The sequence below is a fragment of the Neopelma chrysocephalum genome, unplaced genomic scaffold, assembly GCF_003984885.1.
Source record: "Neopelma chrysocephalum unplaced genomic scaffold, ASM398488v2 Primary Assembly neopelma1_42b, whole genome shotgun sequence".
Classification (NCBI taxonomy): Eukaryota; Metazoa; Chordata; class Aves; order Passeriformes; family Pipridae; genus Neopelma; species Neopelma chrysocephalum.
The window spans coordinates 2,461,319-2,485,560 of NW_020897701.1; the positions used below are offsets into that span (position 1 = coordinate 2,461,319).

Sequence of the window (24,242 nt, forward strand, 5' to 3'; positions counted from 1 at the left end):
CAGTTTTTAAAAAGCTGCTAACCAAAGTTATGTCAAAAAACAGTATCAAAAAAGCCTTAAGGTTCACTTTGGCACAGATCTAACACTGCTCTGGATATATGAGGCAGCACAGATTTATGGCCAGACTCCATCACAGGGGTTGCCTATACTATGCAATAAGGCATACCAAAGAAAACCCTATATGCCAACCCAGCCCTAGAACCAGGGATAACATCACAGTGCCCCCCAAACACGGCTCCTATCAGCATAGGACTGTGATAACTGTTTTGCAGAGCACCTGAGGCAACATTTGTACCGATTTGAGTGATATATAGCAATGTCACTGACACCTACAGATTCTCCCATCAGAAAAAAATCTGTTCTTCAGCTCATCACAACTCAAATTTGAGAAAGACAGTGAGCTAGTTAGCTGAATCTATGGCATTACATTAAAGTCTTACTATAGACTTAGGCCAGTCTCATTACTGTTCAGAAAAATCTGATTTTAGCACATTTTGACAAGAAGCTTTCCTAATTGGAATGATTGTCAATCATGGCTCCCTGATGTTGGAAGCTGGCTTTTATCTTCAGTATAATAAGGCTTTTTTTCCTTTTTTTGCTTCTTTCTTCTTTTTTCATTAACTGGAAGATGTAATTTTGGAAGTTATAGCATTGATCCAATAATGGTATCTGTCTCTGGGACAGTTTGAGGACCAATATCATATTCTTTAGCAGCATCTATTAAACAAGGTCAATTGGAATCTCTCATCGGAAAAAAAACAAACTATGCAATATTTACAACTGACCAAAAGAAACCACTCGGAAGTTTTGTTTTGCAACTTGTAGGCATCCCCTAGTCTGCAAACCTGGCTCTGCCTTATGGCTCAAAGCAATCTCGGAATAAATGGAAAACTACAGCTGGAGCAGCTGTCAGGTAGTGATATTTAAGTCAGGGATTCTAGTTTTCTCTGTCCTACAGCTCTCTGCTTTAGTAGCTATGTGAGGCTCTGGCCTTTACTAAATTAAAATGCAAACCATGAAGAAGACAAAAGAATCGGTCCAAAACTGACACACAAGAGCAACTTTTGTAGAGAATGATACTAAGGTTTGAACACAGCCATTGCAAATCTCTGTGACAAGGCATGAAGAAGCAGGTGGTGTTATTCCATTCTGCTTTAGCTGTAAAACTGCAGTAGGCCAGCTTTGTTAGTTAAATTAGATTAATGACTTAACAGCAAAGCCTTGCTATTCATGTAGTAAGATTGATTTACCAGATGTAACAATGGAACAGTACTACCAAGTTTTGTAACAGAGCAAAACACAGCAAGATGGTTCTTTGCCTGAGACTGCCATAGAAACATCCCATTCTGTGATGACGAGCAAATCTTCCTTTTATCTTGCAAAAAATATTACATTTTTATAACACTCTCACTATTTTCACACTTGTTTTTTTGAACTGATATCAGTGTGGCAAGCGCAGCCTGCTTAATCCAGCACTGCCACCAGAAACAACCTCCTCAGAACACCTCACTCCCATTTCTCACACCCTTTAGCCCCAGAATCTCAAAGGGGCCTCAAAGTGAGACAGAACAGGTTTCCCTCCGACCGAGTTCTGTTATAACTTCCATCAATTTCCCAATTTAATTCACTGTGTGACTGCAAAAACACTTGTGCCGGCCCAAAAGCGCAAGACACCGATACGGAAACAAGAAGCAAGACTGTGTTTGGCATTAGAGCTGGTTTATACAGTGTTATCATTTGCAAAATAGCTGTTAGCAGAAATAAAGGTGTTACAACACATCTTTATCAAAAAAGACAGGAAAGGATGAAAAGAATGCAAGACAGACAGTTAGCTTAGCACTGAAGACCATGGAAAATAAGAACAACTTACTGGGCAAAAATAGGTGTTTTCTGCTATGTGGTTTGCAACAAGGTTGTTTTCTGCAGACAAAGACATTATGAAAAGAAGCGCATCACGGGCCTGTTGGCCTACTGTTCCTTCTCGATGGATGAAGGGAATCAGCAGGGAAAATATGAGGAAATTGGCAGCTCCTTGGTCCTCGCTAGTGTGGAAAAACAGTTCTAAAATGGAGGGATCTTTGGCGATAATAGAGCAGAGCTGGTTCAAGAGGACAACCAACTCTGTTTCCACTGTTGGAGTGGCTGTTCCTGAGCAGGAACTCAACAACATCATCAAAGGCTTCAAAATGGGCTTGTGATGCAGCAAAGGCTGATGAGACTGGGTTACTAGCATTTCATACATTTTGAGTTGCTCAATTTTTGTCTCATCGGTGAACTCTCGCCGTAGGCTCCAAAGGAAAAGCTTCTCCATGATGTTTTCTGAGACCACAAACTCCAGAATAGGCCCCATTGAGGCATCCTTTGCTTGCTCCTCAATTAATAAGAAAAGCATATGCTCCACATAATTCTGAACAGTGCTGGCCTCATCAGGTGAGATTGTCCCATACTTTGCCTGAGTGTTTTTCAAAGGATCATGCTTCTCTAAGATTTTCAGAACCTAAAGAGAAACAAAGGCAGATCAGTTTGAGTGCATTTTAAAAAGTATACACTTGCCACTGCAAGGAAAAAAATAATCAAAAGTCTTAACAGAAAAAGCGTAGAGTCTTTTTATGCTTTCAAATTTAGAAAGTTTGACAGATAGAAACTAAAAGTTTCACATCTAGCATGTACGTGGCCAAAACATAACGTTTTTGTTCACTTTTTTTATCTAATAAGCACCTAAATTTGCCACTTGTCCTATTGCTGAAAGCCAGGGGTTCTCTGAAATAGGGATAAGCTAGGTTTCCTTAGTGTTGGGAAACTGAGTTTCAGTGATGTTTGAAATAAGTTTCTTTGTCACAGAGGACTGAAATCAAAGGACCTGCTCTTCAGCCAGAGTAACTGTGCTCAGGAATATCAGTATCATGGGATCATTTGCAGTAGTAAGAGTAGCAGCAGCAGCACAGCGCTGCTCTTTCTTTGCCACATCTCATATGATACTAAATGGCCACTGATGCCCACATACTCATGCAACTTTCAATATAGTTTTAGGATTGAGTAATAATTGTCATCCCAGCACTTATACCCCTGGATTAAATTCTGTTGGGCATACAAACGATGAAGCTCATTGTTTGTGAAACAACCATTGTCTTTAGCCTTTTAGTGGAGGATAATTGCCACAAAACCACAAAGGAAAAGTGGCTCCCCTAACATGACAACATCACTAGAGTTAAGTGAGATTGACACTGGGAACATCTCAGAAATGCCACCATTTGTCTGGCTTGCTTCTTGGGATAGCCAAAGGACAACAAAAGCAGCAGCACAGAAATCAATTTTACATAAACTGTTATTCATGTTACTGCAGCAGATAAGGCCTCAAAGTATGGTGCTCAGAGCAAAACATCTTCGCCTAAAAGCAATTATAATCCTGATGACATGCAAACAATTTTTAGAATATGCTGAAGTGTATAATCTACATCTATGCATAACAAACAACAGTGCATACGGCTTTGCACTATGCATTTAATATACTTCACAAAAGATAGGTAAGCCTTACCCAGCACAAGGAAAGGAAGCACAGAAGTTTGCAGCAGGGTACAAGTCATAGTGAATCAACAGGAAAGCCAGTAAGAAGATCTACACCTTCAGTAAGATATTACAATGTCCTACCACTTCCATTTAGATGCAAATCTGCAGTTCAAAGTGTGATTAGTAAAGGCTAACCATACCTTGGAAGGTCAATTCCTTTGCATTTTAAAAATAATTCATTGTCGTCTACTGCATTCTGCATGAAAGACATTTGTTCCTGAACAATTCAGGATTATCCCAAAAGAAAGAATGAAGCAAATTCCTATTAATGCCGTTTACTTCAAATCAATGAAACTAATTAACATTACCTGTGCCCAGTGTGTTCTAAACACTATCATGCATGTTTCTGGGTCAACACCCTGCAGGCGGGGAGCCTGCCGATTTTTGCTGATACTGGTTCCAGAGGACATTATAAATTTTCCAAAGGTCAAGTCAACTAGGCCATGCTGAATTTTTTTAAATCCGCCAGTGAGCTACAGATGTTCAAGCGTCATGATGAGATTGTTATTGTGTCCTGAGCTTTAGTATCCACAGAAATCTGTTAAAAAGAAAACAAAACCAAAAAGAAATGCACGTATACCTATGCACATCAAATCACAGTGTGTAACAGAAAAGAACATACTTAGAGAACATTAAAACATTTTTTCTTTTACTTCTGTTTGAGGATAGAATTTTTTAAAGTATGTTATATGAGACCAATCTCAAACTTTCGCTCATGATAATAGCTTGCAAAGCTCAAATTTTTGAGATCAGTGACTGAAATAAGGTGCTACTGAAATAAACAATACAACAGAAGCTTATGCAGTAAACATTTTATGCATGTCACTACATTTTTAGTTTTTTGTTATGATACTTTTGCCATCCGACCATATCTCTCTTCAGAGTTGCTTAGTAACTAATGCTGCATAGAATTACACAGGTAAAAAAAAAGTACAGGTTATTTCTCTATTTTTTTTAAAAACAATATTTCCAATAATAGATATAATTATAAATACTCAGAAGTTTTCTGCCAGAAACCATATCATAAGCAGTTGAAAACATCTGTAGAGCACCATATTCACATAAAAGGGTGCATCTGTATCAATACCAAAGTAAACAAAACCAAACAACATAAAAGATAAAACCTTTATGTGTCCAAAGCCAAATAAATTGAGATGTCATATTAAAGGACTGTGAGAATAGGATGAAATATTGAAACATTCCTTTCATCCATTATTTAATATCCTAGATATCTGAGTATCAAAGTAGTTGCACACCTGCAGGGGAAAGTTAAAATGAAACAAAGACTGGTATCTTCCAGATATTTGAGAGGCTTAAGAGAACATATTATTCCTTCAAGCACCAATATCTTAGTCACACAGTCCCCCACTTTCCTTTTTACCCTCCATAAGGTTTACATTTTTATTCTCCTTTTTGCAAACCAAGTAGGCATTTAATTTATTTCAGTTTGGGACCATGGAGGGGGGGGAAAGGCGTCCAACAACAACCAGAATTTTTTTGTACCATAAGCTGCCAAAGCCTATACAGCAATTCTTTGCCAGTACAGAAGGGACTTCCTTGTGCATATCTTAAAAGATGAAGATCTTCTCTCTTTAGTGGACATCTCTCCTCACACAGGAAAACATACAGCCTGCATCACAAGTAACAGCAACTTTTGCCATTTTCAAAGAGTCCAAAAACATACAGGGTACAACTTTTAAGATTTCTGAGGCAAGTAAAAATGAAAAAATGGTTATGCATTTCCCTGTGTGTGTATATATATTTATATATGTACACATATATTCATATGTTCAAGATTCAACTGCATGATCAGCCTCCTCCCTCCATCCTAACCCTTGCTTCTTTCAGCATTTAAGATGCATTTCCTATGCACTTGCTAAGCATTCTCATGAACACAATCTAGTCCATCCTTTTTGCAGATAACATGTTCCAGTGTGAAGAAGCCAGCATAACCAGCATAAATCTTGCACAGTTTATCTGTTTGGGTAACATCACTTCCAGAATGAAGCTGGCACTCCAGATACAAGCTACTCTCCAGATAACAAACCACCTGGAGCCAGATGCATTGGGGAGTACTGTGCAAAACCAGTGAGAATTAGCTTATGAGAGTCAGCCAATGCTGGAAATAGAAGGAATCCCTTACAAAGTCTCATCAAATTTTATCCCTGTTGTCCTCCTGCTCCACCCACACTTCTCACCTGCCTAACTCTTCCATGCTTATACAGGCCTTACACTTTCAAGCATTCTCCTTCCCATCAGCTTGTTTCATGTGCTCATTTACCTGAAGGCATCTACCTGTATACTGCTACTTCTTAAACAGTTCTGAAAAATGAACTGTACTATTTCTGCATTACTGATGTTCCTGCATCAGGGGGAAAAAAGCAACATACAAACAAATAAACAAACCCCAAAACAAAAAATAAAAAATCACACCAAAATAATCAGAGATCAAAGTACCAAGTAGATTTGAGAACCCAGCTTCAGACCTGGGATCTGGGAGGTTTTATCGACTTAAGCAGGTACCACCACACATTACATACACAACTTCTGGCAACGTGCTTGCAGCTCTGTGAGTTCAACATTCCTACCAAAAACCACTCAGGAACCAAGATGCATGCTTAGACACCATTTAGAAAAAGCCTGCTCTAAGTAGCTTGCCTAATACCATACCTAATAATCCAAGGAATATTTAATTGACATATTCTTCAGATCACCTGCCCACTTCCTGCCAATTTCCTTTTTGTTAGCACTCTCCTTCAATCAGAAATCTTTCCATTGCTGTAGAAGTCCAGCAGACTCCTCCAGGCAAAAGTGTCCTTCACTGCACAGCCCTGATTCACCCTTTTAACAGATCTGTCCCATGCACGAAGTAAGCAGCTTTGGAAAAACTAATGTGATTGTGTAATTAAAGATGGTATCAGAAGGTGTAGCAAGAGAACTTAATTAACAAAACAGAGGCAAGCTCAGTTCTGGAATTCATGAGTTGTTTGACTGGACAACTTAGAGGTTGTTTCAATGTAGCCTTTGCGTATTGTTTAAGAATTTAAATAAAAGAAACCAATATTACACATTTAGCTAACACATGACAAATTCTGCCAGCAGTATGACACCAAGAGTAGAATCGGAAACTTCAGATCAGCTTCCACTATTTCAGTTAGTAAACAACAATAAGGGAGATTATGGCTTTCTTCAAGAATTCTGATAAAAATCTAAGATCAGTGATGTAAGACTCTCCAGATGCATGCAAAGCTCTAGGATGTTACGTTACCACACATGGGCAACCCAAAGCTATTTAACCTGTTACCCTCTTTTTTCCTGTAATCTGTTCTGTGTGCTCCTTGGCCTTCACTGTTTTCTTTCTTCATTTTTTTTCTTTATGCATCTTTCCTATCCCAGCCTCAGACACTACTTCTCAAACATCAAGACAGTACTCATTCCCTCACCATCAGACAGACTCTCCTTTAAATAACTACCCTGTCTTGCAGCTCTCTAAACAGACTTTTTTGTGGTAAAGGTTCCATATTGGTGCTTCAGCTTCCTGAAATATTGCCTACACTCTGCAGCTATGAGAAGACCTCAAGTGAACAGAAATGGTACATATCTCTTCACACATTCAAAATACACCAAGATGCCAAGAGGTCCAGTGACAGAGCCACTGTTATGTCTGTGTGTCCAGCAGGAAGGCTCACTTTCCACAACAGGGCTATTTAGTTACTGACTTCTGTGTAAGAGTTTATAACCACCACTATGTTACTGAACACCCAAGTCCCGTCTCTGTTAACAGCTTACTCTCTAGGCAGATGACCGCTACAGTCTGCACTTGTAGTACGGACATCTCTTCCTACACAAGGATATCCTAAGTCTAGTCAACATACATAAAGAAGAGATACAGCTCTGGTGAAATAAGTCTTCAAGACAAGCAGGTACCCCCTCATCTCCTCCATAACATTCCCTAAGGTCTTATTTATCCAAGATATTTAAGAACTTCTTGCTATTTCCAAGTCCCAATTTGGGCACACTCAAATGACAACACAGGTAGTTCTCAGATACACAGGTCATTAACAGGTGCCAGCATATTGATTCAAATTGCATCTTTGTCAGAGTTAGATCAGAACAGCAAGGGCTTTCAGTGTTGCTAACTCCAGAAATGTCTATGCTACCAACCACAGAAACATTTTAGGAAGGTCTCCTCAAGCCAATGTTTCATGTGTCCTGTCTGGTCCATTAACTGTATTTGTTATTACAGGCACAAACACTATCCCATAGCTTGGCACAGATCTTTGGGAGTATGTGACTGAAAAATGTAAAATGGCAAATTCATCTCCAGCATTTATGTACTATAAATAAAACCTCCACCTAACAGTATACTGCACATACATACAATCACAATGTTAAAGCCACTTACTGCTTTATTAACAAATAATTACAAAAAGATCATTTGTCCCGTGGTGACAAACAGTAACATCTCTCATAGTTCGTTCTGAATGTTTACTCCTACTGCACAAAGTCATCATAAACAGCCCGTACAAAGCATCAAATGTAAGAACAAAAATAGCAAATTTAAATTATTAGCAGAAAACAACTTGCCTGCAGCAAATGTTGTTGATGAGGGCTAGGTTTGCTTGCATCTAGCCCAGCTATTGGATCAGAAATCTGACAGTAGTTGAAGAACACAGACACTACCCTCACAGCCACCAATTCTATGGTTTTTAATCATCTCTAATCTAAAAGTAACAAGACAGCAACAAGCAGACTACAATGTGCAATAATATTTCTAAGTTCAAATCAATTCCCTTAAGGAAGCAAATATTTCCAGTTTCAAAAGCATCTTGGGATGCTGGGATTTCCTCAGTAATACAAAACACTGTTAGATTGTGTAGGCTTCAAAGACTCCAAACTCAGTAACAGTGTTTCAAAAAGCTTTTGACAACTTAAGTGGTCACAAAGTAGATTCTAAAAACAGTGCCCCTACTTAAAAAAGGAAACTAAATGAACTGGAAGAGATACTATCTTTTAAGATACATATCAATCTAAAGTTACTATGCTCTAGTTATAGCAGCAGTAGCAGACAATACATTAATTGCAAGCAGATTTTGTTACTAGACCAGACAGTAGGTTTTCTTGATCATTTTGCAAGATGCAGTGTGCAACAGTAACTGCAACATCACATTATTCTCTGTGAAGTAAAAAACTAACTCCAATTAAACAGGGAAAATAACCTGATCACAATGAGTCCAAAGGTGAGAAAATAAATTAATTTATAAAACATGGATTCATGGAGGAAAAGGTAGGAGTGAACTTGGGGGCCACTAAGAACAATAGTAACCATTTATTTTAATCAGTTCATGGTTAACATCTTACAAAAATTTAGCCTTTTGTCTCTGCTAAATCCTGATTAAGTTATTAATCTACCAAGGTGAACACACCTCTCATGCAGGCTATTCAAAATTCTACTTCCAAAAGCTACTGTTCAATTTAATACCTTTACTCTGCCACACAATAACAGAACCTTCTTAAGCAGGTAAATCTTTCGTATCTTATCTATCAGTTGTTTAACTGTATCACAAGGTCAAGTCCACTTACATATGCCTTGTAGAGCTATTTCAATTACCTGTACTGACAATACTCTAATCCCTCTTCTCCTACATGAGGTACCTGCCCCTACCACTAATGTTTTATATATCTAACAATCCCCATGTGGAACAAGAAGAACCAGTGTACATCTCACACACATGAGGAACCGAGGTTCAAAGAGATAAGTCACTATTTCTCCTAAGATCTTCCCATATTCTCTTTGTAACTGGACAAGAGCTTTTGAAATTAGGCAACTAATTTCCACTTTCATAAACTTTGTTGGTTTCATATTAAACACCTTTCAGTGTAGACTCAGTTGGTTGGGGTTTTTTTCTTGCAAATCAGGTCAAGTGTTGCATATATAAACATACTAGGAAGCACCTGTCTCTCCTTAAGCAGCAGCAAAGTTGTACAGACACATACATAGGTCTATAACCACATCTGTGCAGTCTCTGGTAAGTGAAGAGGATGGAAGAAAGAGAGTAGAAAACTTCAGTACAACTCAGCCAATTTCCAGTTCAAAAAAAAGCGGCAGTCCATAACTGTGCTGGGCAGCTTTACATTAATGAGATTGAGACCCGGTCACTGGACTCATGGAGGATATCTGCTTGCAGTTCTCCTCCAGAAGTCTGTAAGTCCTCAACCCTTTTACACAGCTGATTACAGGGCTGAACTCCCCAGTCAACAAAAGTACTTATTTTACTGCAATGTACATTGGAAGAACAGCCTAGCAAGAATCCCTTGTGAAGTCTGCTTCCTCCCACTGGAGCATCTCTTCTCAAAAGTCTCACCTTTGAATTAAAAAAAACAACACAGAAGTTTGCAAGATTGGGGTTTCCAGGGCAATGCATAATAAAAAGACAAAAGATACACAGCCTAATACAGTAAGGTAGGTACAAAATATGCTGCAAGGTTCTTAAATTTAATTATCACGGTTGTCTTCCGTTGAGAGGTTAAGATGCCATGTTCTCCAACAGTTCAGGAATGCGAGTGTACTTCTTGCAATAAGACATTGCATGCTTTTGCTGTACTGGCCAAAGCTCTGCACCCTGTCAGCCCAGGTACACAAGAGCAAACAGAGAAACCTTGACAGCAGTGAAAGAAACAGCATATATCAAAATGTTTTCATGGATTAGTGTAGCATAAAAGGGGCTTGAAATTAGACCACTTCAAAGAAGCAGCAGGAAATTATATGGTCTTACGCACAGGTATGCAATCACACCTCTGCAGGCTCTGATAAGTGATGAGGGAAGGTCAGAGAAAAGTGAGTGGCAAATTTTCGGAAGCCTCAACTTAATTCCAGTTTAAAAGGGACCTTGTTCAGGGTTTGTTTACTTTTGATTGAAAAGAAAGCCTTCTGTACAAATTTATTAGCTTTTCTTTAGGGACTATGATTAGGGAGAGGGTTTAAATTTTATTAACATTAGTGTTTCAAAGGAAGACATCAATCCTTTCAAAGGAAAGGATTCACAGTTCTTGTGCAAAGTTTCAGTGGAAAAGCAAAACCTATGAAGAACAGTCACATCCCCACCCTAAATCTCCTATACAATCTCGACCAGAGTGCAGAAGGATTACAGGATGCTCACTGGAGATCAGTAGGTCTGTGGTAGGCATGCAAAAACCATCAGTTGTTAAAACAAGTCACTGCATCAAAGGATCCTTATTTTCATTAAGTCCTACTCACCCTCAGAAGCTCTACTAGCAAGAAAGCAGATTACTAGAGGAAAAGTTTAAACTACATGAACAATTATTTTCCCACTTCATTTGTTCTTTTGTGTTTCAATGCTTCAGTCCAACAATTGCCCTGTCCTTTGTATGCCTCAAGCAAACATTTTTTCAATCTAGCTTTTCTACTCAGTATTTGCAAAGACACTATGCTTTTCATGTGTAGGTGTGAGAAGAGATAAAGCTACCTGCTTAAAATCCTAACAGAGAACAAGTCACCACAAATTGTAAAACAATGTAGTTAGTCAAAGTATCAATCTGTTCTCATCAAGCACAATTTAATCCAACCTGTTAACATGAACGTCTTGTGACTTGTCCCCACAGAGACTGCCTAACGATTTATCTCATGAGAGACACCACACACAGTATGGTTTATAATGAGACAAAAATATTACTGTCCCATCTACAGTCAGCCTGCTGCAGCTAAAAACCACAATTCATCTTTTATCAAATGTCTGTGGAGCTACACGACTCACGTTTATTGTAGATTCACATTAGCTCAATTGGAGTACCACTAAGCTCTGAATGTGATCTAAATAATCCTGTAGTATTATACATTAGGAGGTCCAGGTTAGGGCATTTATTAAGTACACGGTTCTCTAGACACATGAAAGGGCAGTTCCCCCCCAGTAAACAAGCAGCAGTGACAGCCAAGAGGCCCAGCTGACCGCTCCAGATCAGGAGTGCTACAATGGCATAAACAGGCTTGCTTCCAAGGCAAGCAATGGGATCAACTCTTGCTGGCAAGCCTATGCACTGGGACACAAGCTAAGCCAAATCCCAAGCCCTCAGAGACTACTATTGCATGGGTCAGCCAAAATGAAAGAACAGAGATGCCAGTTAGGTAGTATGGTCCAAAAGGTATTGACGGGTTAAGCTAAAACTACACAGAGTGGGTCGAGGAAGGTATACAGCTAACCAGCAAAGACAGTTCATCAAAGAGCACATTACCAAAGCTAGAGAGATGGCAGTGATTGCTCAAGAAAACAGTAATTAAACAACACAGAATACTTGACAGAGATCTTGACCTCCTCAGGGAGGGCCCCATTTACCTGTTACACCACAGGGCATGTTCATCTATCACAGGCATTTGCACACAGGCAATTTCACTGGATCTCGAGAGCACAGAATCACTGAAGTTGCTCTTGCGAAGTCCCAGGAGAAATGAACTACATATTCATATCCCTGGGTCATAAATCTGAAGCAAGGGAGAGAAAAAAAATTAGGTTGCTATTCAAGTGGCACAATTTGTTCCTTTATATAAGGAACATAACGAACCTGTTTCTCTGTTGTATTTGATCTCCTCACATTTGGCCTACTACAGAAGGGCAACAATTCAGTAACAATTAGAGGCTCAAAATACAGATTACATTGGTTGAAAATTTAAGAATAAACTAGCAGCTAGGGTTCTTAAAATCTAAAATAGATATCTCTCTGTTTTTACTAGAGCTCTGGCACAGTATGACTGAGGTATCTTGTCTGCTACTAGCAGACAGCTGCTACAAAAGGAATATTAAAACCTTAAACTAAACTTGGAAAAAAAACCCTTAAAAATAGAAGTTCAGAAAAGTTCACTTCTACCTACATACTAAAGAAGGCAGATGTCATTGAACTGAAATCAATTCAAAGGCTTTAACTTTGCTGGCTCATTCTCACATCACTACCAAAACTGATGACCCCAGAAAAGCCTGTTTCTATAGAAAACCAAGTAATTAAAATGTTGTACTGTGTGAGACAGGCATTACAAATCTCAGTTTAAAACTTTATACTGTGAGCGTGCTTTCATACCAAGCTTCAAAGAGAAACAAAAACAACCCCAAAGGGCATAGCACATGTCACTCAATGAAAGGTACCTTCCATTCCTTGATTTATACGTAAATTACAAATATCAGCTGCTATGTCTACACTAGTAATTTTGTTTTGTCGTAACTGAAGTGAATTATTGGTAAAAAAATAGTTGTTGCCAACTTTCTCATCTCTACTGAGAATTTGTACAGGGTTTATTTCAAAATTCATCACTACCCAGGGGTAGGAGGGAGCAACGCATCAGAAAGCAGATATTTAACAAAACCCACTTTATGTTCTGGCTATGCTTGTGGAAGAAAGAAATCAAAATTATCTATACACTCTACAGCATCAATTTTGCTTTTCAAGATAATTCCAACACCTGTGTGACATACAAACCTGGCCCCAGCCTCCTCATAATTTAGCAAAGCCACATGCTTCTTGAAGTTGTGATGCTGAATTGAATGGAACATCTTTTCTTTTTTACATTTTTTTTAAAAAGGTAAAACAGTGTCTATAGCCAAAAGTATAAAATAAATTCATAGGAAATTATTAAGTTGCCTTTCTACAAAACCTTCTTGACAGAAAGATGAATGAGAGCAGTAAAGCAGTAGAAGACTCCATACTCTGAAGATTTAAAGCTATTTTCAGAATACTAGTGTACAGAATAGGAAATACTACCTTCCCAAGAGAAAGATGGTCTAGAGAAATGTTATCAATATACCTGTAATTATCATATGTAGATTACAGAAAACAAGATTAAGGTATATATTTTATGGCTACAGCAATAATACGTAAGACGATTTTTCAAGTGATTTGTAGAACATGTCAAATTACTCATTATAATAAACATAAGAAGTCCAAGAATAATGTTCTCAAGTCTACAAAGTGACATTAAAGAAGACGTGTATGCTTCCAGCACTAATCCACAATAAAATGCAAATACACATATATTCTAAGCATTCCGTGTTTCACGATAAAGAAGCCATAAACTTTTGTTTATAATTTCCAAACTCTGAGATGATTATGCAGGTTCTAAATATAGTTCAAGCACAAGAAACAGCAGTAAAACACCATTAAGGCTATCCTGATTATTTGATCAATAAACCAACAAACCAAACAACAAGCTTCCCAAGTGGATTGTTGCCAAGTTTTCACTGAGAAAAGAACTTCCACTTTGCAGATGGAATTGCTCTCCTGTTCACACGCATATGATACTTCTCTTTATCCCTCTTTCAAACTAAAAACACCAGAAAAGGACAGAATATGCCATAACATCAAAACTGTTAGGTATAGAATGGATATTGTGTAGTTAACATAATACCCACTCTAGAAGCATGTTTATTTCTCCTTCCAAAACTTAATGTGCAATACAAAGTTCCCTTTCTCCTGGAAAAAATGGGTTTATAACACTGTCTAAATTTAGGTAGCTATCTATCACACAATAAAACCCTTTAATACTCCTCGGTATGTTCATTATAGTCCACAGACTGTAGTAATTGGCCAGATAACTGGAATTTGTCGTTTATCTTTCTGTACATGATTAACTGAAGCTACTCACTTTAGAGAGAATTACCACCCCAAGATACTTATCCACCAAGTCAACATAATTTCCTACACTCTGAAGTGATAACATGTTAGTGACATGACGAACTAATGAATGAAGGGAATGAGCAAAAGTATATCACTACAGAGCTTCAGGACAACTGTTTCAGTGCACTGTAGGATGACAGAAGCTCATCACAAATTACTCCTTAAACCTAGTCAACTTAACGAGCTACTAAAATCTGAAAGGTCATTTTCATATCTCACCCTACGTACATGTATTGCCTGATGGTAGACAGGGCCTCATGATTAAGTGCTATATTTAGTGGATTGATACTTTTGAATGTAAATGTACTTCTGTGGTCTTTTTTTCCTTCTTCAAAAAAATAAAAAGGAGAATAGAAAGAACAGAACACTATGTGAACCAACATTGTTTGATCAGATTTATCTGCAATTTAGCTTGGAGAAAGCTCCAGAAGCTAGTGAACTTCCTTTGCCCTTAATTATGTCCAAGGCTTGGCAAAGAGAAAAGCACTTGCAAAATTATTTTTATGATTATCAATTCCCAAATTTGGGGAAAACCACTGAATAAATATTACTGTTTAAGATGAGACCAACAAATCACTATAGCACACTGTTCGCTGAAGAACAAGGATGAGGAAGAATCAAATTCTGTGATTAACGAAGATGAAAACAAAAGGGAAAAAAAAAGGCAAAACGAGCACTCCTTACAAAATCCAGTCATGTCCCTCCAGTTTCCTGTTCCCATAATGCACAAAACCCCAGGTACTAGGTCTCATAGGAAACTGCATAAGAACACTGTTTTTCTTCTCCCTTTTTATTCTAACTAAGCTCTGCTTATCTGCTCTGAAAGATGCATTTTATATTAATTCCTACAGCAAAGTCAAGAACCTCAATAAAATAACACTTCCCCATCTGTGAGCACAGATCCATGAAAAATCAACCTCTCCTCCTGCAGTGACACTCTTATTTAAAAATATTAGTACAGATTTGCAAGTTGGGTGGACTTTGACAGATTATGGCTTTCTCTCTGTACATTAAATTTTTTGGTTTTAATACATATGGTAGTAAACAACAAAATCCCAAGTGGATTGTTGGCATTTTTATGATGTTTAGTGCATAAAAAGCCAGATCAAAGAAAAATTTACATGTTATTTATATTTCTATTTCTATTTAGTTTCATTGCATTTTCTACAGGTGGTAGATATTTTTCCCTTGAAGCTTCTCCAGCTTTCCTAGGAATAAAATTATTTGTGTCATGTAAACAGTGTTAAGTTGTCCATAATGCAGAGTAAAAATTAATTATTCATCTCTCATATCATAACACAAGTCTGCTCTACTATGAAAATACTTTACACTCTTACACAACCCAGTCCTGTGCAAATGGAAACTGAGTGACATTACAGCATCTTCTGTTCTTGTGACTACCTTTGCCTGGCTAACGAGACATATGAATGCACTGGCAAGAAAAGAAACATATATAGTCTATACAACACCTGTCTTAGACATGTTGCCAGCATGCAAAAAAAAAAAGAAATTGATAAACAATCACAGGAACAATTGGGGGGGGGGAAAGACTGAGGTAATCTGACACTTTCATAACAATTCTTACAAATTTTTTCAGTCTTGCCTTTGAACCTTTGAGAAAACATGAACAGAAATACAGATGTCTTTCTAGTCCAGCAAGGAATGAAGATAAACCAGTAACTTGCACACCCTGGAGGGTAAATGAAGGCAAATAACCTAACAAATTGAAAAGAAGACTATTCAACTCATAAAGGGAGTGCTCTGGAAAACACCAAACCTAACAAACATATCTACTAAAAAGTGGGGTAAGTATCAGAACAAAGTAAAAATAAAATGTAATTACTATTTGAACTTTTTAACACTTGGAATGATCAATATTGAAGGCCTACTAAATAAGGGAGTTGGATGTCAGCCCTGGCAGGAATGCTTCTTGGTATAGATAACCAAAAGCCAAACCACAGCCTCTCCCATCTAATTTTGTAACACCTATGGAGACAGGCGTGGGAATGCACAGGTTCCACCCATCAACAGGTCGTTCTTCCTGCTTGCACAGCTCCGAAAGTGGGGAGTGTCTGTGTATGTCTTCGGGAACCCTGCTTCTTCTCATCTCTACTTCTGTCCTTCCATCTGAGGCTGTTGGAGCTGCAGAAGCTACAGTACACCAATGTTTGGGTTTTTTTTCAAATTAGCTGGAGTGTTCTCTTATCCCCTAGGCCTAAAGTCCAGTACCTCTCCTCTGCCATTTCCTCGCCTTAATTTTTCAGTTCACCTTTAGAATTTCTTGAAAACTATCAATAGATGTGCTATCCAAATTTGCAAACTGAGCCTTATGCAAAGTCAGATCTGACACACAAGCCCTCAGAGAGCTCCAAAGGAGAAGCACAAGCTAGAGGCAGAAGCAGTTCAAAGAGGCATGAGAAAGTCTGTCTGTACTCACAGGCCTTGAGTGTTAGTCAGCTGTAACCACTGAATGTTTGGAAGTGAGATCTCAAATTTTACTCCTGAGGATATGGTTCTTGATACTGAATTACAAATTTATTATTCTTCCAACCTCTCAATTGAAAGGCAAAAAAGACTATGGGAATTAGAAAGCATATGTCAAACCAATTTTTTGTTTTCATGGACCAGTTACAAAGTACTTTACTATGTGCAAAACTGTTACATCATTCACCAGTTATCCCTCTGCTGAAACAAAACTGTCATCACATATATTTCCATCTCTGTTCTGTCTTCAAGTCCTCCTTGCCGCACAGACACCATTCTACTTGCACCATAATTCATGACATGGCCACTCAATAATAAAGCCCTTCACCGTTGTTTCAGAATATGTCATCTCTCCATTAGGCAGTGTTGTGAGATCTCTGCTGTTCTCAAGTATACCTGTACTCTGAAGGACATGAACCTTCAGCCCTGAGAGTCACAGAATGTCTCAGTGGCCCTTCAGTGACATTATGAGAGCATTTGCACACAATCAAGCGTCTGTGATGAAAAACTAACTGAAAATAAATGGTGCTGTTAGTAAGTCAGCACTAAACCAAATACATGCAACTAATGACAAATTAACGAAGGATAGAAGAAAACCCTGCCCTTGTGAGACTCCACCCGGAGTACTGCGTCCAGCTCTGCGGTCCTCAGAACAAGAAAGCAGGTCCAGAGGAGGATCACAAAGATGACCTGAAGGCTGAAGCACCCCTCCTAGAAAGACAGGCAGAGAGAGTTGGGGTTCTTCAGTATGAAGAAGGCTCCAGGGAGACCTCATTGTGGCCTTTAATGGGGCTTACAAAACAGAGGGAGAGCAGATAGTCATAGAAGAAGGGGGAACGTTTTTAAACTAAAAGAGGAGAGGTTTAGATTCGATGTTGGAAAAAATTCTTTACTCAGAGCGGGGTGAGGCACTGGTTGCTCAGAGAGGTTGTGGATGTCCCATCCCTGGAAGTGTTCAAGGCCAAGTTAGATGGGGCCCCGAGCAACCTGGTTTACTGAAAGGTGTCCCTGACCATGGTGGCAGGATTGAAACTGGATAATCTTTAAGGTTCCTTCCAACCCAAGTCATTCTATGATTCTACGAAAACTTCTCTTCAGGAGTGCTGATACCAAAGTGCATGTCTACAATTATGGATACTACAATGATCAACCTAACTGGAAAGAATTGGTCCCCAAAGTTGCCAAACCTTGAAAATTAAAGTCCTCTAGATTCCAAGGTGGTGTTGTGGCAATGCCTCTCCATCCTCTAAATCAGCAGGACTGGGAGCCAAGATCCATGGTTTTCTCTGACAAAGGAAAAAGCGAGTTTTCACCTGTGACAATGTATCTATCTACCAACTCAACCGTCAACAAGATCAACACAAAAAATGAAACACAGTACTGTGACAGATGACTAGTAGGCATAGTAGATGTACCACCTCTGGTAGCAGTCAGTCAACAGACTCTGTGCACCCGTGAGGGTAGTAGCTACTGCTATTACACAACATAGTGCTACAGAGCTGTCCCATCTCACACCCTTCAGCTACAACAAGGTTTAAATCTCAATTTAACACAGTATGGTAAGAAAAGAAATTCAACTTGCACCTCTGGCAACCATTTATACAAATTCTCTTATGCTAGAGCATATATATCTGAAGTTCATAGAATATGCTGCATTGGAAGGGACCCATCAGGATCCTCAAGTCCAACTCCTCACCACACACAGGAATGTTGCTCTAGAAAGAGATGCAATCATTAAAGAACTCAATCCGAGAAGGCTAGTATACATTTTTCAAAATAAAGACCACATGGAAGCAAACCCGAACCAAATCAGCTTTCAAGTGGAATGACTGAGTTTTGTTGCCTCAGACACCAGAACCAACCCTGCTTACTCCCACTCATTGAATCTTATAAACATTTACTGGGAAACCTTCAAAGCCTGAAAGTTTCTAGATGGATTGAACAAGTTTCTTTGGACTTAGACAAGATTGTATGAGCAATTTGCTGGGAAAAAGTATGAAAAACTGGACTTAGCAGAATAATTACTTCAAATGTGTTTAACTTCCTCTTACTTGCTGTGAATAGCATGCTGGGCATACACAACGACCATCACGAGCTGCAATGGTAACTGCCTGCATGCAAGAGCTCAAGCCAGGAGACTTAACAGTCTCCTCCAATTCTCTTCCATTTTACATGAGCCTAAGGCAAATCAGTTTCTCCCTTAATACATGAGCCAGAGAGTTCTGGAGCCCTCTGATTATTATTAAAGCAGTAAGTCATCATTATTCAGTTGACAGTCCAGCTGTTTACCTGCCCCGAAAAATCTCAGAATCCCTACGCACCACACTCAGACTACACACTTAAGACTTACAGCCCTCATCAGAAACTTCTATTTGGCAAAACACTTCTAAACCCACGGCCTACAAGTAATGAATTCTCATCTTACCTTCATTTCTATATTTTGGCATTGTGCAGAAGAGATAAGACACAATCGAGGCCCTCTAAATAAAAAAAACAAAAAAACAAAAAAAAAACAAAAAAAAAACCACATGAAGTGTTTCAGAACACCAGTGAGAGGATTTCATGCAATGTATGGCTATTATTAGATTGCTATTTAGCTTAGTAGATCAGAGGATATAATCAGCAGATGATGCAGCCATGATTTGCAAAGCACAGCCTTATTAAAAGCTAATGAGATAAACGAGTTAAAATTTACATTTTGCTCCACTGATAAGGTTCATTGGCACATTTAACTCCAACACCATGGTTTGAATATTAAACCCACTTATTAATGTCTAGTAAAGCTAATTATAATGGTGAGTGGCATTAAACTATAATAACCAAGCAAGATGTTAGAATCACATCTTTCAGCATTATTGTAGCTCTGAAGTTAAGTGTTCTGCACGTGGAAATAAATGCCTTTTGAGTTCATGCTGTAAGAAAGTACCAGCCTTCTGTGACTTTTTCCTGACCCTTCTGAGAGCCCAAAGCCACCTTCTTCTAACAATGCAAAAGGCAGGTAAACATCGCTTGTTACTATGATTTCAACAGTGTCTGTCTGTCTTATTGCAGTAACAGTAAGGATTAAAAGTATTTTTGTATCTACAATATATGACATTTACACTTTTCATATACTCTCTAAACTGTTTAAATTAACAACAAAAGCCTGGAAACCATATCTGTTTGATTTAACTCTCCTTTTTCACCATCTTCTGTCAAAACTAGAAACATCACTATAAAAACACCACCATTTACTGAAAAGAAGACTGAAAATACAATTTAGGCCTTACACTACCCTATATCTTCTGATGCCACATTTATGTGAGCACCTTAAGTAGACAACAATCATTTTTAAGGATAACATAAGAGGACACAGGCCATAATATTCTTTCCATTTTAATCTCCACAACGTATCTGTCCTGTGACAGCAATGGAAAGAAGGCAAGACAGGGGATAATTAAGTGCCAGATATCCATGGATCAACAGTACCCAGCGTGAGGACTCATGTGCCAGTCCAAGACCAATCTTGCATAAGCACAAGCTTGAGATGCACAGTTCCTCTGGGATCTCCCCATCTCAAGACAAGAGTGGCGTCAGCTCTCCTTCCATGAAGAGAGTCATGGAAGGTACAGGACTGCTCAACAGCCATCATTACCTTTCAAAAGTAGAATATACAAAAAGAATTACAACAAAAAGCATAAAAACACTACAGATAAAACCTCCACTTTTTATTTGTAAGGTAATACTCAAAAGCAGACATTCATTATGCACATAAAAAAGGCATTGCAGAACTACTAGATTTTTTTTCTTCTGTGAGGCAAAGCAAAAAGGTACTTGCAGTGTGACAATAAAAGAAACTAGCAGAGCAAATCATGTGTAAAACATTAAATGCAACTGCTTTTTGGCACACGTTTTTGTTCCTTTCAATTTATCACCCAATTTAAACATTCAGCTCGTAATGCACTCCATTCCACTTTCTTCAGCCCAGCTTTAAAATACAGGCCATGTTTCAGCAGCAGAAGCAAAGAAATGCAGTGCAGCTCAGAACAAAAAGATTCAGTATGTGGCTTGCTGTGAAGCATTCCCCTGTATCTCTGGTTGTAGGAATCCATAGGTATTCACTGGTACCCCTGAGTCCATGCTGCACAACACAAAAAAAGAAAAGGAGAGAGACAAAGAGAGAGCAGTCTACTTCAGTGGTAGATTCTAGCGCCACAAACTCACTATGCCAGATGAGCCTCCACCAGACCCTTTTAGCTACTGAGAGCATGAGTTATGTCAAAGGAACGCACACCCACCATTCCCTCTGCCATACTCCTCATATGGTTCCTATGGCATGCATCAGCCAAACCTGGAACGGAGTGGTTTTTGAGTGCTCAAATTTATCCCTCCCAAAAGTCTATCTTGAAAATGGATACTTGTGACTTTGGAAAAGCAGAACCATCAAACCTCTTTGCCTAAGGGAAAATCCTGCCAGCCTGATTTCACAGGAGCAACTCTCTCTACATAGGTTTTTCCCACAGAGTATAAAGTGCCTCTGCAGTCTTTTTCCTCCAATACATTGCACTACATGTGGCTTTTCCCAAGCCATTTTATGAGTATGGTTTGTTTACTAAAAGCATCATCAGAGAAGCTCCTCCAATTACTCTTTCAACTATGCTAATACTTGGTAGGTTATTCTGAATCTAAATGTTTCAATACTTCCCTGCATCTGTAATCAACAGATGCACCTAAAGCATATTATATTTTTAAAAAAGAGACAGCCAGCAGCACAGTATTCCCCACAGGCAGCCTTGCCAGGAAAAGATATGTGGTAAATAATTAATTTTCCTAGGTTAACTTGAATTCCAGACTAGCATTTGTGAGCATCAGTGCCATGGAAAGGCAACTAACAACTCTAGTTTGTATTCTTGTCCAGTAAAAGCTTTGCCTTACATGCAAGCACTGAGAGCAAAAGTTTTATCATCTCAGAGACAGGAAAAGTAAAGAACACTTACAGAAGTCCAGCAAAGTCTATTCTGTAAAATGCAAAGAACTCGGAACTCTGTGCTTGGCTACTAGTGGGGTTTTTTAATTATTTCTTTCTTTGACTGTTGATGTGCCAAACACAGATAGGTGCTGAGCACCAATGTCAGACTGCAGCACACAGAAGCCTCCAGTATAATCTACCCTAGAAATAATTAAAGACTTCATTTACCGTTTACTATGATTTCTTTTCCTGCCTTGCAGATGTTTGGCAGGAAGGTTGGGGACAATTTCAAACACAGGGGGACGGTGGCACATTCCAGACAAATCTTCTTTCCAAAACTGATCTTAAGCTTAGCAGTTAAACACATAAAGGTTTCAAACAGTTCATAAAATGTTACAAATAGTACCAGTGTACATTCAGTATTCGTGGTTTGAAGTGACAGAACTTTTATATAGACTATCAACTGTGATGCCATATCATACTTCGAAAAGGTAACTGATTTAATTCTTTTACCACTTCTATTTGTTGCCTCAAAGGTGCTGGCAGATCATAACAGACAAAGAATAGTTCATACAATCAGGTACAAGCTGGCATTTGAGAAAAGGCTTTGCAGAAGGTAGTTCATTTTCCCTGGAATGGTCCATGAAAATGGACTGGAAAAATATCTAAATAAATATTTAAGAAACAAACTTCATTAACATATTGCTTATGCATTGATTTATGACAAATCAGGTGTTTCTTAAGTAATTCTATACCTGCTGGTACCCATAAAGGGAATAGAAAAGCCTCTCACGTTTAGCTTCCCTTTCAAGTCATGGAACTCAATCTAATACCCCTGGAATTTTTCTTCCAAGTTTGATTTTTTGACTCTTTTACCAAGAGCAAAGTTGATGGACCTCAAGATCCTACTTCCTTTCATTTCAGTTGGCTGAATTTTTAGAGGATCAGAATACAGTTATATATTTCTTTATAATGGAGCTGCATTACAACCATGATAAAGAAATGGGAGAAATGTTCTGCTCTGTTCATTACAATCAATAGATCATGTAGCTCAGTCACAAAGCAGAAGGAATTATGAAAAAAGAAAGTAATCTTTAAACTATTAATATTTCCAGAACAACTTTTCTTTCAGATACACATATTCCCACCTCCCAAACACAGCTAATAATGTCAGAAGCCCTGAGATTCATATGGTCAGAATGACTAATATTTACATTAAGCAAATGTATTGCCATAGTAACATAGACACCACAGAGTTATCTACCTGCCACAGCTAACTAAATTATTTAGCATGCCAATACTACAGTGACACTGTGTAAATGATCACATTCATTAAGAGCAGAGTATGTGCTGAAAAACTGAATGTTAGACAGCTATATTTATTGCTATGAAAAAAACAACAGCACCAGTATTGAAAAAAATAAGCAGAGAGGCACAGAGGAAGGCTCTAGCCTGTAGCAGAACAACACACCTTGAAAATTTTCATCTAAAACAAATGTCCACATCCGCATCCCTGCGCAAAGCAGCACAAACAATAATCTCACTTATGGGACATAAGGCCTATCCGCCGTGGCCAGAACAAACTGAGATATCAGTTGCTTCCCAAATTACATTTTTAGGTAGTCACTAAATTTATTTAATTTGCATCTTATATTGCCAAAATATTATTCTACATTGTGGGATTATAAGAGCTAGTGCACATAAAATATTCAGAAATAACTATGGCACACCCTGAGAAAGTTGTTGTTCTTCAACAGTCAACAGATTTCTAGTTAGGAGAGAGGTGCAATACTTTGGGTGATGATCTGCCATGTCCTCCAAGCAGCAGATGATGGTAGGGATCTAAGTGGTTTGTGTAACCCACTATCTTCAACCGAAGCTAAAGCTTTTGGAAACCTCAAGCACTTCCTGCACTATGGATATTTTCCCCTCATCATATGGAATGGCAGAATCAATGACAGACCAAGAAAACAAAGGGACAGTTCAGGTCAACTCTTGTGACCAGATGGATTTCTTCCTAATTTTTATCAGCTATAGCCCCTTCTTTTATTGGGCACAAAAGAAGTCTCTCTTTGAATTCAAAGTAGCAAAGACACCACCTAAGAGGCGTAGCACAAAGATCCAGGCACAAAATTAACCCAGCCCAGCTCTAACCAACTCCTGTTCTCTCTGATCTTTTTAATTCTTCATGGGCTCAATTTACATTATTTCAATGCAAGAGAATGCTTTAAATAATTTCTTCTACTAAACTTTTAAGAAAATAAGTCTGCCATACACCCTTCTCTTATTATTCACTTGCATGGAAATGCCACAAAGTCCTACTTAAAGGCATTTTCATGGTACTAGCAACAATCAAATCCAGCCTCAAACCAATAGATTACCATAACAGATACTCATGTGGAATTTGACTTCGAGAGACATAATTTTCAAAATATTGAAGTGTTTGGGCTGTTCTCCAGAGAGAATACTGCTTAAATAACAAGAGTCTGCTTGTCTTTAGCAAGTTATTTTAATCAAGAATTATTTAAGAACTGAGTTGGTCCTCCAAAAAGTTTAATACCAAAAA

The 24,242-nt window shown here is 38.4% G+C and overlaps 1 protein-coding gene across 9 annotated transcripts in view; it reads right to left on the reverse strand.

Annotated features, from left to right (window-relative positions):
- The window catches only part of FAM160A1 (family with sequence similarity 160 member A1), an 87,797-nt gene that overhangs the window by 32,658 nt on the left and 30,897 nt on the right, over positions 1 to 24,242 (reverse strand). For 7 of the 9 annotated variants that reach the window (XM_027676926.1, XM_027676919.1, XM_027676923.1 and 4 more), the window contains 2 exons: positions 3,876 to 4,105; positions 1,871 to 2,497 (listed from right to left, as the gene is read on the reverse strand). In XM_027676926.1, coding sequence (XP_027532727.1) covers positions 1,871 to 2,497; positions 3,876 to 3,977 — 729 coding nt within the window. In that variant the 5' untranslated portion in view covers positions 3,978 to 4,105. Of the gene's footprint in view, positions 1 to 1,870; positions 2,498 to 3,875; positions 4,106 to 5,765; positions 5,865 to 11,918; positions 12,025 to 24,242 lie in introns of those variants that run through there. The other 2 variants (XM_027676927.1, XM_027676929.1) reach the window with 2 other exon arrangements.